This window comes from Haematobia irritans, chromosome 3, assembly GCF_050003625.1.
Source record: "Haematobia irritans isolate KBUSLIRL chromosome 3, ASM5000362v1, whole genome shotgun sequence".
Lineage (NCBI taxonomy): Eukaryota > Metazoa > Arthropoda > Insecta > Diptera > Muscidae > Haematobia > Haematobia irritans.
In genome coordinates, this window is record NC_134399.1 from 213,163,661 (window position 1) to 213,180,000 (window position 16,340).

Genomic DNA, 16,340 nt, shown 5'->3' on the forward strand with positions numbered 1-16,340 from the left:
ATATTTGTTTGAGTTTTAGAGGAATCATAAACATCGTGAGCAAGTGTGCAAGAAAATGAAATAACGCCTTGATTTAAAATCTAACATCTGTAGATTTTTACCCCAATTATTTAAATGATTACCAAAAGTAAAATCTGGAAACTATAATTTCAAGCAATTTTCATTATCAGTGCACATGGACCGATATTCACCATTTTCGGCACACCTCTTTATGTTCCTAAAATACTTCTAGATTTAAAATTTCATGCAAATTTGATAAAAACTATGGTTTCTAAAAGCCCAAGAAGTAAAATCGGGAGATCGGTCTATTTGGGAAATAAACCAAAACATGGACCAATACATGCCATTTTCGGCTCTCATATTTAAGGTCCTAAAATACCTGCAGATTTCTCATTTCAGGCAAATTGGATAAAACTACGGATTCTAGAAGTACACCCCCCATATAGAGATCGGTCTATATGGGGGATATACCAAAACCTGGACCGATACTCACCATTTTTAGCACACCTCTTTATGGTCCTAAAATACCTCTAGATTTCAAATTTCAACCAAATTGGATAATAACTACGGATTCTAGAAGCCCAAGAAGTAAAATCGGGAAATCGGCCTATATGGGGGCTATACCAAAACATCGACCGATAGTCACCATTTTTTGGCACACCTCTTTATGGTGCTAAAATACCTCTAGATTTCCAATTTCAGACAAATTGGATAGAAACTAAGGTTTTTATAAGCCCAAGACCCCAAATCGGGAGGTCGGTTTACATGGGGACTATATCAAAACTTGGACCGATATAGCCCATCTTCGAACTTGACCTACCTGCAGACAAAAGACGAGTTTGTGCGAAATTTCAGCACGATTGTTGAAGACTGTAGCGGGATTACAACAGACAGACAGCCTTAGAATTTCTCCCTGATCAAGAATATATATACTTTATATAGTCGGAAATCGATATTTCGATGTGTTACAAATGGAATGACAAACTTATTATACCCCCGTCACCATTCTATGGTGGTGGGTATAAAAATTGGGAAAACAGAAAGGCTGATTCGAAGTCCGATAAATACTTTTAAAAAGCCAAATACCAAACAAACAAAAAATGGTGTCCGTTTTATGTATGCATACACTAACCATTGCCTCACGGCGGGTTTTCCGTTTGGGAATAATCGGATCAAATTTAGATATTGGTAGCATATATAGGTATCTTATATTTTTTTCTATGGTCATGTTACACTCATTATTAATCGATCTTGTACAAATTTGTCACGACATAATCTTGTGTGAAAAATGCCTACATCGGCAAAATGCCAATTTAGATTGTTAGTCAAATTGAAACATAGTTCAACAAGTGAAAGGAAATCTGCTTCCTTCGAAATGTTAGGAAATATGTTATGGTTCGCAATTCTTACCATCAAATATGAAGGCAATTTTTCGATACTTTTTTGTCATCATTTTAAAGAAAATTGAATATATTTGGGCAAAGCCCTATAGACTGCAAGATGGTTGGACGCACACAAAAAAACAAATCTGATTCAATTACGAAATGAATTGATCCAATTAAATTTTTAATTGAAATGTCCCCAGCAAAAAAAGCGTCGCCAAAAAATTAATGAAAATGTTCTTTTTGGATCCGGAAGTGGTGCAAAATTGACGCAGAAGCGAAGAATTTAACATGGGCTAGTCATAGTACGGAAGTCCTCCATTTCAACAGCCGTTGCACTGAATTTGCATCACTTCTTTAAGTGTGATCCGAATTCAATGTTTTTAATGTGAATTAAAAAATTCTGTGATATTTTGTCAAATAAATAATTTTTATAATTTTTTTAAATGATTTGTACAATTTTATGAATTCTTACTCTGTTTTTAACCTATTTGAAACAAAAAAAAAGTTAAAATTATCCATTAAAAAAATGAAAAACAAGTTATAAAAAATTGAATTAAAAGAACTTCCTGGGTAGTTAAAATAAAGAACATCATTGGGAGTGCATCTTCTGGAAGTGCTTTTAAAGTTGTGCCTTTGGAAGAACTTCCAAATTTTTTTGCTGGGTCTTCAATCACGAAAATGATAGTTTCAATCACAGTTTTAATTGGGCATAGAAAAAATATTGTTAAAAAGTTTATTAATTTCATTAGCAAATTTCAATTAATTTTTTAATTAAAAAATGTAACAATTTTCAAATACTTTCTGGCTTAGACTTTTTAGTTTGATTAACAATTGATTGTTTGAAATACATTTCTAATTAAAAATTTAAAAAATGTTTATCACATTTTTTAACTGACAGTCTTCCGAATTTGATTAAAAAGTTAATTGTATGAATTATTTTCTTAATTAAAAATTTTAAAATTTTCAATCATTGACATAATTAAGTTAATGTTTCTATCTTGTTTAAAAAGTATTGTATAAATTGTATCAATTAATTTATTAATAAAAAAATTTCAACTTCAATTAACTTTTTAATTGGACATATTTTGGTGATATTTTTTTCTCGAAATTACCACAGTCCTCATCAGCATCCTCTACTTGCAGCAAAAGTATCAACCAATTATCAGAATAAATTCGGGTAATTTACTGAACTCATAGGGAACTACACTTGAAACTCCCGAAAAAAAATGTTTTAGATAGTCGGCTTTGCCTCAACAAATTTACAAGCCTATCTCTTTTCCTTTTTGCTACAAGTAGATACTGATGAGGAATGTGGTAATTCCGAAACAACAGTCCATCCTACCGTCTTGCAGTCTATAGGGCTTTGCCCATAAAAAATTGACAATCATACTTTTCCTCTGATGGTTAAGGAACTCTTGTAGTTTAGCTAATGCATGGTTTTAAGCTGAAATCAAAAACAACAATGATGGTTGAACAAAAAACCAAGAATAACACACAAATCGAATGAAAATTTAATATTTCAAAATTTGTTATTTGTCACAAATTTTAGATAAACTGGCGGCAAGTAAGGTCATCCAAATTGTGCGCTTTGTTAATATACCTCAAAAAGTAAAAATAATGTAGATGGGAAGAACACAGAATATTTAGTACAAGTATAGATAACCATACAAAAATTTTAATTCAGCCTTTGGAATTTTTTGACAAAATATAAATTAGCAGAAACGTATATTTTTGGCAATTTAATGTCAATGATGATGCCATCAATTCTGCAGGAATGGTGGTATACTCCCTACTTTATATATTTCATACCTATTTGTAAATAGTTTTCAAACAGTGAAGGACGTATATAAAAATGCATGTTAACAAAAAATTCAATATTGTTGGTCTTAATAATCAAAAATGGGTCTGTTTAAAATATCTTCAATGCATATGGGAGGAAGAAATTATTAAATACATTTAGAAAGTGATAATTAGTGGATTATTACGTGGCACTAGAAGTATATCTTCTTTCGTCCTTAGTTTTACATATTTTGTACAAACTTATAAATATAAATCCCTGTAAAGAAGAGTAATGGTGTAAGAACTAAATCCCTACCCCCTTCCAAAAAAAACCGATTTCGAACTTGAAATATGAATTTACCCTAAAGCAGATGATATACTCAAACAAATTTGGAATGATTTTATAGTATTGTCCCTATTACAGCAAACAAATCTAAAACTTTCAATATAAATGTGGTGAGCGGTACCTTAAAGGTTGGCCTTTGTCAACTATATCAATTTTTGTGATATATATATATTTTATATTGTATTATACATATTTATTCATAAACATTTGTTTTTGTCTCTTGTGTCATTTTTTTTCTCTCCTGGATTAAACAAAAATTCCGCCATATTCCATCGCTTTTTCCCCATAAATGCACATAATTCACTGTATAAACATTTTCCTACTCATCCCTTGTAATGTTCAACCATAGATATGTCGGAGAAGTTATACATAAACAACCGTAAGTATTATTTATATAATAAATACATTACTAAGCAATAATTCAGTAGATGTTAAATACTTTTAAAATCCCTAATTTTTTATTTAATTTGGGCGTAAATTAAAATTGAACATTTCTTTGAACAAAAAGCAAAAAATAGTTGAGTTCGTGTTCTATTGTATAAAAAAATAATTTTTATTTTTGTTTAAACTGTAATTTTCCCTTATAAAATGTATATATATTTTGTTTAGTATTCATGTATATTTTGGTATATACGCAAAAGACCTATAACAAATTAGGGTATGCATGAATTAGAGATGCGCGCGTGACACGCGTGAATCACGTCAGTCGTGAATAAAATCCAAAGCAACTCTCGTGAATGTGCGTGAATGAGACTAAAATAAAAATGTCGTGCGTGAGAAATAAATCGGTTCGTGAATGTGCGTGGACAAAATCTCTGCAAAATCACGCTCACGAAAATAATTAAGATTTAATTCACACTGAAATTAATTTGACTCTCGAAGTACTATATTCTACTTTTGAATTTTGTTACCTTTGCTGATTTCCGTTTGGAAAATATCGTGAGTCTCGTTAATTTGTCGTGAATCGCGTGAATTGTCGTGAATCGTGCGTGAACGTGAGTCTTTAAAAGTAGTTCGTACTCACGGGTTTTCATTTCGTGAATGTGCGTGAGTGGGATTCGCTACCACACGTATCGTGCGTGAATAAATATTTTGCTTCATGAATGTGCGCGAGTGTTAGTGAAATTTCAGTCACGCGCACATCTCAAAGTGGCAGATTGAGCTGAGATATAATATTCTTACCAATGTTAGCATAATTAGAAAGCCACATTGCCACCTTACATACAACGTCTCGTGGGTTTAATCCCAGTTTTGACCAAACACCCAAAGGTTTATTTTGCGATGGTTTATTCCCTCTCACTAATGCTGCTGACATTTCTGACTGCAGCTCAGTTTAATCGTAATGTGAAACGCCATTTAGACTCGGTTATAATATAAAGGTTTCTTGTCATTGACAAATTTTAAATTAAAAAATTTATTGAAACAATTAACTTTTTAATCAAGCTCGGAAGACTCAGTTAAAAATGTGATAAAATTTTTCAATAAAAATTTATTTCAAACAATCAATTTTTTAATCAAACTAAAAATACAAAGTCAGATAAGAAAGTAATTGAAAATAGTTTCGTTTTTAATTCAAAAAAATAATTGAGTTCTGCAATCAACATCAATTAAATTTTTAATTGAATCATTTAAAAAATCAATTGAAATTTTCAAGTCAAAAAAAAAATTAATAAAAAAGTTTTTATGTCCATTTAAAACTGTGCTTGATACTATATTTTTCGTTATTGAAGACATTTCAATTAAAAAATTAATTAGATCAATTAATTTCGTGATTGAATCAGAAATTTTTTTGTGTGTAGACATATTTTTCCATTGCAATAATAAATGTATGACAGATTTCATTGCAAATATTATATTGCGGAATTTAATTATTTTATTGCCCTTTTAATAACTTGAAAACTCTAATAATTTGAAAAAATATTTTTGTGGAAAACAGTTGGGACGTATACTGTTTCATAAAAGTATGATTTTAATTCATTGAAAAATCGAAGATTTTGAAGACCAAACCCTCTTACCCAGAAAACTGATTTCCTGTTTTCATCACAAATTCCACTTTTTAAGCAAACTTAAGGACGCATTATATTTCCTTGTGGAAATGTTTATAAGATATAGATATCTTCCTATATATTAAAAAAATTAGGAAAAATCATTTAAATTTTCTTCTATTTTTTATTTCTTTTGTTTTTTATATACATGATTATCCGTTTATTTTTGTAAATACGCAATATTTATTTCCCTGTGCATTTGTCTTGTATAGTATGTGTTATGATTGCATGTTTTGTGTCTGCTTTAATATTTTATAAGATAAAAATAAAATTATGATTTTCTGTGTGTTCCAGTTTTATTGTCCATAGTAAGTGGCAATGTCTGCTTAATCGATATAATGTGTATTATGAATTTTTATCAATTCAATGAGTATGTTATATATAATTTATGAAACATATACACATAGTTATGAATGAGCGTCTATCACAGCGCTATTCAAACACTCATTTGGGAGGTCAATTGGCTTTTGAGATCCATGGTCGTTAAAATTTTGACTTTCGACGGATTTTTCTAGTGTGCAGTAATTTTAATGAAAATGAAGTGACTTCGATTTTTTCAGTTTCATAAGGCTCGCAATTCTGAAGCCCATGACTCAAAAGGGCATGGGAAACCTTCTTGCATATCTATATGTGTCCCCTCTTCATGAGGCACAGCATGTAAACCTAAATCCGCGATGAATTTTTTTACTATTTTCCGGTATTTATGATATTATCCATAACCCTTCGCGAGCAAATTGCTAGAAGCTATTTTTGCATACCCTTAAATGCATGAGTTGTATGTTAATTTCATTTCTAGTAATTTTGATGAAATTTCTGAGTGTTCTGAAAGTTCTTCCTATTATTTGCACACATATTGTAAAACTTCATATTTCTCCGAATACACTTCATACTATTGCAGACGAAATTTCGACGAAATTTTCTATAGGAATAAAATTTCGACAAAATTTTCTATACAAATAAAATTTTTATAAAATTGTCTAAAGAAATAAAATTTTGGCAAATTTTTCTATAGAAATATAATTTTGGCATAATTTTCTATAGAAATAAAATGCTGGAAAAACTTGCTATATAAATAAAATTTTGGCAAAATTTCCTATAGAAATAAAGTTTTGCCAAAATATAAATGAAATAAAATGTTGGCAAAATTTTCTATAGAAATAAAATTTTGGGTAAATTTCCTATAGAAATAAAGTTTTGCCAAAATATAAATGAAATAAAATGTTGGCAAAATTTTCTATAGAAATAAAATTTTGGGTAAATTTTCTATAGAAATAAAATTTTGGCAAAAATTTTCTATAGAAATAAAATTTTGGTGAATTTTCTATAGAAATAAAATTTTGGCAAAATTTTCTATAGAATGTTGGCAAAATTTTCTATAGAAATAAATTGCTGGAAAAACTTGCTATAGAAATAAAATGTTGGCAAATTTTTCTATAGAAATAACATTTTGGCAAAATATTCTATAGAAATAAAATTTTGAAAAAAATTTCCTATAGAAATAAAATTTTGACAAAATTTCCTATAGAAATAAAATTTTGACAAAATTTCCTATAGAAATAAAATTTGGCAAAATTTTCTATAGAAATAAAATTTTGGCAAAATTTTCTATAGAAATAAGATGTTGGCAAAATTTTCTATAGAAATAAAATTTTGGCAAAATTTTCTATAGAAATAACATTTTGGCAAAATTTTCTATAGAAATAACATTTTTGGCAAAATTTACTATAGAAATAAAATTTTGACAAAATATTCTATAGAAATACAATTTTGAAAAAAATTTCTATGGAAATAAAATTTTGGCAAAATTTTCTATAGAAATAAAATTTTGACAAAATTTTTTAAAGAAATAAAATTTTGAGAAAATTTTCAATAGAAATAAAATTTTGGCAAAATTTTCTAGAGAAACTTTTTTTGTTTGTTAGTTTTTTTTTTGTATAATTCTCTCCAAATTATTGTAGATTATTTATGGTTCGAGTGGCCACCGTGTTAGTAGTCTGTCTTCGATACTTATTCTAATGTTTTCAGTTACAATTAGTATTTATGACGAAATATAATCTTTTCTTGTGCATGGGTTAGCTCTTGCACTTCTTGGACCTTTAATGGCTTTAGTCCAATCTTTTTTTTCAATGTGTCACATCCATTCTCGCCATAATTTCAGGTCACGAGCAAGTTTTCGACAACTGCGGAGTTGATTTAAATCAAATCAGGTCCTCACTTTTAGGATTATTTTTGGTGTTGCCTTTACCGATTTTTTGTCCATTTTTTTTTTGGACGCTATGCCAGTATCACAGTAACGAGCAACGGTATGAGAAATAAAACATTTATATGCTGGACAGCTTTGACGATTGCCACATTCGATTTCCCAGTTAAATATAAAACAAATATTACACTATGACCACAGGTGTGACTCCAGCCAAAAATAATCGACCAAACTTTTGAGAAAATGTTACAAAAACTACCAAACAAAAAAATCTTACTTTGCAAAACTTTATTTTCATAGAAAAATTTTTCAAAATTTTATTTCTTAGCAAATTTTGTCAAAATTTTAGTTCTATAGAAGATTTCGTCAACATTTTATTTCTATAGAAAATTTTGTCAAAATTTTATTTCTATAGAAAATTTTGTCAAAATTTTATATCTATAGAAAATTTTGTCAAAATTTTATATCTATAGAAAATTTTGTCAAAATTTTATATCTATAGAACATTTTGTCAAAATTTTATATCTATAGAAAATTTTGTCAAAATTTTATGTCTATAGAAAATTTTGTCAAAATTTTATGTCTATAGAAAATTTTGTCAAAATTTTAAATCTATAGAAAACTTTGTCAAAATTTTATATCTATAGAACATTTTGCCAAAATTTTATATCTATAGAAAACTTTGCCAAAATTTTATATCTTCGAAAATTTTGTCAAAATTTTATATCTATAGAAAATTTTCTCAACATTTTATATCTATAGAAAATTTTGTCAAAATTTTATATCTATAGAAAATTTTGTCAAAATTTTATTTCTATAGAAAATTTTGTCAAAATTTTATTTCTATAGAAGATTTCGTCAACATTTTATTTCTATAGAAAATTTTGTCAAAATTTTATTTCTATAGAAAATTTTGTCAAAATTTTATTTCTATAGAAAATTTTGTCAAAATTTTATTTCTATCGAAAATTTTGTCAAAATTTTATTTCTATCGAAAATTTTGTCAAAATTTTATTTCTATAGAAAATTTTGTTAAAATTTTAGTTCTATAGAAAATTTTGTCAAAATTTTATATCTATAGAAAATTTTGTCAAAATTTTATTTCTATAGAAAATTTTGTCAAAATTTTATATATATATATATATAAAATTAATTTTTCTATAGAAAATTTTGTCATAATTTTATATCTATAGAAAATTTTGTCAACATTTTATTTCCATAAAAATTTCGCCAAAATTTTATTTCTATAGAAATTTTTGTCAAAGTTTTATTTCTATAGAAAATTTTGTCAAAATTTTATATCTATAGAAAATTGTGTCAAAATTTTATATCTATAGAAAATTTTGTCAAAATTTTATATCTATAGAAAATTTTGTCAAAATTTTTTATCTATAGAAAATTTTGTCAAAATTTTATTTCTATAGAAAATTTTGTCAAAATTTTATTTCTATAGAAGATTTCGTCAACATTTTATTTCTATAGAAAATTTTGTCAAAATTTTATTTCTATAGAAAAGTTTGTCAAAATTTTATTTCTATCGAAAATTTTGTCAAAATTTTATTTCTATCGAAAATTTTGTCAAAATTTTATTTCTATAGAAAATTTTGTTAAAATTTTAGTTCTATAGAAAATTTTGTCAAAATTTTATATCTATAGAAAATTTTGTCAAAATTTTATTTCTATAGAAAATTTTGTCAAAATTTTATATATATATATATATAAAATTAATTTTTCTATAGAAAATTTTGTCATAATTTTATATCTATAGAAAATTTTGTCAACATTTTATTTCCATAAAAATTTCGCCAAAATTTTATTTCTATAGAAATTTTTGTCAAAGTTTTATTTCTATAGAAAATTTTGTCAAAATTTTATATCTATAGAAAATTGTGTCAAAATTTTATATCTATAGAAAATTTTGTCAAAATTTTATATCTATAGAAAATTTTGTCAAAATTTTTTATCTATAGAAAATTTTGTCAAAATTTTATTTCTATAGAAAATTTTGTCAAAATTTTATTTCTATAGAAGATTTCGTCAACATTTTATTTCTATAGAAAATTTTGTCAAAATTTTATTTCTATAGAAAAGTTTGTCAAAATTTTATTTCTATAGAAAAGTTTGTCAAAATTTTATATATATAGAAAATTTTGTCAAAATTTTATATATATAGAAAATTTTGTCAAAATTTTATATATATAGAAAATTTTGTCAAAATTTTATTTCTATTGAAAATTTTATTTCTATAGAAAATTGAAGTGTCTCCTAGATGGAGAGAAATGTTTTACAAAATCTACCAAAACATCAAGATTTTTCTCAATCTATCAAACAGTAAAAAATCTACAATTTTTTTTGTAGAATTCTACCAACAGTAGCAACCGTGACTATGACACTTGAATTCCATCACAAACAACTTACTTCCGGATGCAATAGATTAAAATGCTTTTGTAAGCTTGTGAAGAATAAAATGAACTTTTACTGGAATAGACGAGCGGTTTAGAAATGATAGCATATCAGCCACACTGTAAAGGCCCTTATTATGTTCGGTTTTCGAGTTGAAATCATTTTATTTTCCCAATTGCTTTTGCTAAAATAATTAAAATTTAAAATGAACACAAACATATTCCTGACGAAATCTACAAAAAAAAAAAAAATAACCGAAATTTTTCCAATTAAAATTTAGCTCATTCACTAAACTTTAAAAAATAAATCTGCTAATTTTTTAATTAAAACAAAATTCAATTACAAAATTAACTGGATTAATTACTCAATTAATTTCGTGTTTGAGGACGAAAATATTTTTTCTGTGTAGATGATAAGAGAGTGCGTATAAATTGAGCTAAATTATCTGTTTTAAATCGAACTATTTCAATAATTTCAACGCGAAAAGCGAACATAGTACCTGCCCTAATGTGATAAACTTTCACATTTCTAATAATTAAATAAAAAAATTAATTTGATTTATAATTGTCTGCATGTTTAATAATTTTTCGTTATCTTTAAAATAACAGCAAATCTAATAGAATGTCACATGCAATAAACTAAAACCCTATTTATAAATTTATTTTATTATATGTTGTTTATTATTAAAAAATTATAAATGTATAATTGTCGTAATTTTATTATACTATTTTTGTTTACTATTAAAAAATCAAAACTAATTACCTCCCCTATGTAATTTCAGACCAACAATGTTCTCTCTGAATCACTTCATTCAAACGGGTTTACATATGGTGCAGGTCACTGTATCCTTTTTGCTTATGTTAATCTTTATGACCTACAATGTATGGCTATGTTTGGCTGTTGTGGTGGGTGCTGCGGTGGGCTATTTCCTATTCTGTTGGAAGAAATCCGTAATTGTGGATGTTACTGAACACTGTCACTAGCAAAAGACAAATTTTGAATGTTGGGAAACAACAGCTTGGCGACCAAGAATTGGAATGCCATTGGCGCGAGATAATGTAGCATCAATACAACGTCAGCTACTTATAAACGATGACACACAATAATCACGAAAACTATATTTTGCGAAGCAACCCAAACCCCCACAAAAACAAAAAACACAAAAACAACTCCACATAATATAAACTATGAAAACTTCCAGGATTCCAAGAGTTCTCTATAGGAAATGAAATTTTGCTGATTTACAACAACAACAACAAAACCTAAGCAAAATGCTTTATATATATTATTGTAAAAAAACAAAAAAAAACAAAACAAACAACAAAAATATGGAACAATTATAATCCGATTACTATAACATTTGGATAAATTCTCTACAGCATTGACCCCATACCCAGCGTGCTAGTGATGAATAGTTATGGCGATATCGGTGTTAATTGCTCAAATTATCGAAATATTGAAATTCTCTTAAGACTAAGTTTAAGATAATTTTTATGATATAAACTGTGAATTTGTAAAAAAAGCTGGATATTGTTATATAGACAAATACTACACTATTATTTTTTTCTATTACTGTTAAAAAATTTATATACAAACATTATAGATAAATCATTTAAGTTTGTTAAGTTAAAAAAGAAAGCATGTACAATAAAAACATTTTACTATATAAAAACTATTGCGGCAAAGGTTTCATAAGTGTTTTTTTTTTTTATTGGATTGGATTGGTAGCACGGTTGTCGGTAGAATTCCTGATGATTTTGACAAAATTTTCTATATAAATAAAATTTTGACAAAATTTTCTATAGAAATAAAATTTTGACAAAATTTTCTATAGAAATACAATTTTGACAAAATTTTCTATAGAAATACAATTTTGACAAAATTTTCTATAGAAATAAAATGTTGACAAAATTTTCTATAGAAATGAAATTTTGACAAAATTTTCTAAAGAAATAAAATTTTGACAAAATTTTCTATAGAAATACAATTTTGACAAAATTTTCTATAGAAATAAAATTTTGAGAAAATTTTCTATAGAAATAAAATTTTGACAAAATATTCTATAGAAATAAAATTTTGACAAAATTTTCTATAGAAATAAAATTTTGACAAAATATTGTATAGAAATAAAATTTTGACAAATTTTCTATAGAAATAAAATGTTGACAAAATTTTCTATAGAAATAAAATTTAGACAACATTTTGTATAGAAATAAAATTTAGACAAAGTTTTCTATAGAAATAAAATTTTGACAAAATTTTCGATAGCAATAAAATTTTGACAAAATTTTCTATAGAAATAATTTTTTTGTTTTGTTATTGTTGGTTTATTCGCCAATCATTTTGTTGTTTTTGATTTCAGCTTAAAACCATACATTGACTAAACTACAAGTGTAGCTTAACCAATAGAGAAAAATAATGTTTGTCAAATTTATTTAGGCAAAGCCCTATATATACTCAAGATGGTTGGATGGACGCACGTTTCGGAATTACCACATTCCTCATCAGCATCCTCCACTTATGACAAAATTTTCTATAGAAATAAAATTTTGACAAAATTTTCTATAGAAATAAAATTTTGACAAAATTTTCTATAGAAATAAAATTTTGACAAAATTTTCTATAGAAATAAAATTTTGACAAAATTTTCTATAGAAATAAAATTTTGACAAAATTTTCTATAGAAATAAAATTTTGACAAAATTTTCTATAGAAATAATTTTTTTGTTTTGTTATTGTTGATTTATTCGTCAATCATTTTGTTGTTTTTGATTTCAGCTTAAAACCATAGATTGACTAAACTACAAGTGTAGCTTAACCAACAGAGAAAAAGAATGTTTGTCAAATTTATTTAGGCAAAGCCCTATATACTGCAAGATGGTTGGATGGACGCACGTTTCGGAATCACCACATTCCTCATCAACATCCTCTACTTATGACAAAATTTTCTATAGAAATAATATTTTGACAAAATTTTCTGTAGAAATAAAATTTTGACAAAATTTTCTATAGAAATATAATTTTGACAAAATTTTCTATAGAAATAAAATTTTGACAAAAATTTCTATAGAAATAAAATTTTGACAACATTTTCTATAGAAATAAAATTGTTAACAAATTTTCTATAGAAAAAAAATTTCTATGGGAATAAAATTTTGACAAAATTGTCTATAGAAATAAAATTTAGACAACATTTTCTATAGAAATAAAATTGTGACAAAATTTTCTATAGAAATAAAATTGTGACAAAATTTTCTATAGAAATAAGATTTTGACAAAATTTTCTATAGAAATATAATTTTGACAAAATTTTCTATAGAAATAAAATTTTGACAAAAATTTCTATAGAAATAAAATTTTGACAAAATTTTCTATAGAAATAAAATTGTTAACAAATTTTCTATAGAAAAAAAATTTTCTATGGAAATAAAATTTTGACAAAATTTTCTATAGAAATAAAATTTTTAACAAATTTTCTATAGAAATAAAATTTTGACAAAATTTTCTATAGAAATAAAATTTTGACAAAATTTTCTATAGAAATAAAATTTAGACAAAGTTTTCTATAGAAATAAAATTTTGACAAAATTTTCTATAGAAATAAAATTTTACCAAATTTTCAATAGGAATAAATTTTTGACAAGTTTTCTATAGAAATAAAATTTTGACAAAATTTAGTATAGAAATAATATTTTTATAAAATTTTGTATAGAAATTAAATTTTGGCAAAATTTTCCATAGAAATAAAATTTTAACATTTTATATATAAATAATATGTACCTCGTGTTAGTCCGTTTATTGAAGTTAATTTTCTCCTTGAAAGCAAAATCTCAGTGTGCTTCAAATAGCAAAAATTAACCATTTCCTCATTTGGCGAGTAAGTTGGTACGATGATAAAGTGCCTTATTGGGCCAGATGATACGAGGACGATTTTTTTACTGAAACAAGTTAAAAGAGCTGTTTACAATTATAGAAAAAAAATCAGCTAAAAACAAAAGTCGATGTCTGCTGTCATCTCTTTCAGTCAGTAAAAAATTCATATAGACTGAAATCTCTCCGAAGTGGAAAATCACGTTTTAAATTTGTCCACATTTGGGAGGTGTCCACTTTAATTTTAATGTGATATTATAGCAAATATCTCACGAAGGTTTTGTTAGCTTAGGTATAGTAGCAGCCCGTTAGTTTAGGGTCCATTGTGGTATCACAAGCGGTGAACTTCTCTATTATCAATGAGTACTGCACGATTCTTTGGTTAGCTTAATGACAAGGGAACTACTCTTCCTAGCCGAGTCCAAACGGTGTTCACATTGCGATGAAATCACGAAAAGCAAATGAAATAAATTATTTAAAAATTGTATGCTTCAGGTGATTATAATTTTTTGGTCGAATGCCGAGGCCGATTCGTCGGTCGGTACTTTTTTTTAAATATTGTTTGGAAATGCTTGCACCTTTTTAGATCCCATTCTCAGCTTTGCATTTTTTTTAAAAATTCCCTATTCCTCTACTGCATTTGGTTATTAATTATGATTTTACCATTAGAGATCACTATTGTTCGTTTGAAAAATGAATTATAAAAAGAGATACAAAAAAATATGTTTACACATTTAAATTTATTTTCTTAGCCTATCTACAATACAAACACAAAAAGTTCCAAATACTTCACCATCTACGGTACTCTCATACCAGTATTCATGGAAATATTTGACGATGACTGTGTCGACACCTGTGGCATTATATTCTGTTTACGATAGTTCGTAAAATGTTCTAAATATTGATTTATCGTATCGATAGGTTCATAAATATCATTCTGTTTGGCGTGTAATTGTTGTTGACCCATCGCATTAACTACAGGTTGCGGTGTAAAATATGATGGATACTCTTTGGGTACTGTGACACCGAGGAAACTTTGCAGAACTTCTCGTATCATTTCCCAACAATATAATAGAACAACACAAGGACGATATTCAATTTCAATAAGGATGCCTTTGAAATTTTCCATCATTGTAACGGAGCCCAGTTTAATGAGAAAATCTCCATATTCAAAACGAGCTCCTTTAGATTCGATTTTCGTTTGTTTCTTTGATGTATAAACCGAGGTCATTTTCAGCATAAGCAAATCAAAGAGATTATCAGCTACTAAAGGGATTTGTTTACCAGTACCGGTATCAAGTATCGAGAATGTTGTTACAGGATATTCTGAATTGTGTAGGGCATGTACCGCTTTCGATGGACCATGTTGCGGGGCCGAGATGTATGTTTCACAATCAACCAAAAATTGACCAGTGTGCACGGCACCCAAAGCCAATAGACGCTTTGTTAGAAAATCAATAGCTTGTGCTCCAGTTTTACCTTCGGGGATTTGATAGGGTTGAAGAACAGTTACTCCCATTTTGCAGTCTCAATAAAAGTTATGGAATAATCTTAATAGGTCTCCAGATTTATAGAATCATGATAAGTGTCACAAAATCTGTAAAATATACAATTGTAAAAGTAAAATAGCATAAAAATTATAAAATGTACTTGACAAACAATATAAAAGATCCACGATGTTCCAAACAATGATGATTCCATGAACTACACTCTTGAGCAGAACGCCGGTTAACCGCTTGCTTTAACCATGCTTTACTTTAACACCAAGAGTTATAATTAATTATGTTTAAGAGCTATCGCTTTTAATGCTGTCGAATTTTTCCTAAGGGATCTCTCCGAGAATAGATATATTTACATACCTTGAAGAACTTCTGGATTTTGGTAGTTGTTTTGCAAAAACAAGAAAAATAACAAAATTAAACCAGGGATGTTTTAATGAACTCGGGTTGCCAGATTTCATTTTTAGCAAAATGTAAACACACAGTTCCCAATAAACACAGGATGAGCGTTTTTCAAATGCAACAACTTTCCAGTTTGAGGGTAAATATAATTTTCAACATAAATTCAACTTGACTTGAAATAGCTCATCTTTAATACATCTTCAAATTGTTTGCGAATTACTTACAATTTGCTAAAATGTTGACGAAATCTTTGAAAAGGTGTTGAAGATAATATGAGAAAACTTTGACAAAACACTACCCTAAAATGCAACGAAAAAACCATGTGGTTTTCAATACTTATTTGTGCAACGAAGTTCGTGGTCTTGCAAGAAATTAAAAAAATGGAAAATTTTAGACAAATAACCAAATAGT

General features: G+C 26.9%; 2 protein-coding genes across 8 annotated transcripts in view; one reads left to right on the top strand and one right to left on the bottom strand.

The window, feature by feature from the left end:
- Ctr1A (Copper transporter 1A) overlaps positions 1–11,833 on the top strand; it is a 36,817-nt gene extending 24,984 nt beyond the window's left edge. For 4 of the 5 annotated variants that reach the window (XM_075302694.1, XM_075302695.1, XM_075302696.1 and 1 more), the window contains 2 exons: positions 3,860–3,889; positions 10,940–11,833. In XM_075302694.1, the coding sequence (XP_075158809.1) occupies positions 3,860–3,889; positions 10,940–11,141 (232 nt within the window). In that variant the 3' untranslated portion in view covers positions 11,142–11,833. The remainder of the gene's footprint in view (positions 1–3,859; positions 3,890–10,939) is intronic. The other variant, XM_075302698.1, reaches the window with a different exon arrangement.
- A 2,916-nt stretch (positions 11,834–14,749) lies between these two features.
- On the bottom strand, positions 14,750–16,004 carry MED20 (Mediator complex subunit 20). 3 transcript variants are annotated; one of them, XM_075302699.1, is made up of 2 exons: positions 15,888–16,004; positions 14,750–15,625 (listed from the first exon to the last, which is right to left on the bottom strand). In XM_075302699.1, exon 2 carries the CDS (start codon positions 15,545–15,547, stop codon positions 14,825–14,827), a length of 723 nt encoding a protein of 240 aa, XP_075158814.1. In that variant the 5' UTR covers positions 15,548–15,625; positions 15,888–16,004; the 3' UTR covers positions 14,750–14,824. The 3 variants fall into 3 exon arrangements, with proteins under 3 accessions (XP_075158814.1, XP_075158816.1, XP_075158815.1); XM_075302701.1 differs by lacking the exon at positions 15,888–16,004 and adding an exon at positions 15,688–15,881; XM_075302700.1 differs by lacking the exon at positions 15,888–16,004 and adding an exon at positions 15,679–15,881.
- Between the last annotated feature and the right edge of the window lie 336 nt (positions 16,005–16,340).

Excerpts from the sequence above, each read along its gene's own strand:
- MED20 (XM_075302699.1), bottom strand. The coding sequence starts at position 15,547 with ATGGGAGTAACTGTTCTTCAACCCTATCAAATCCCCGAAGGTAAAACT.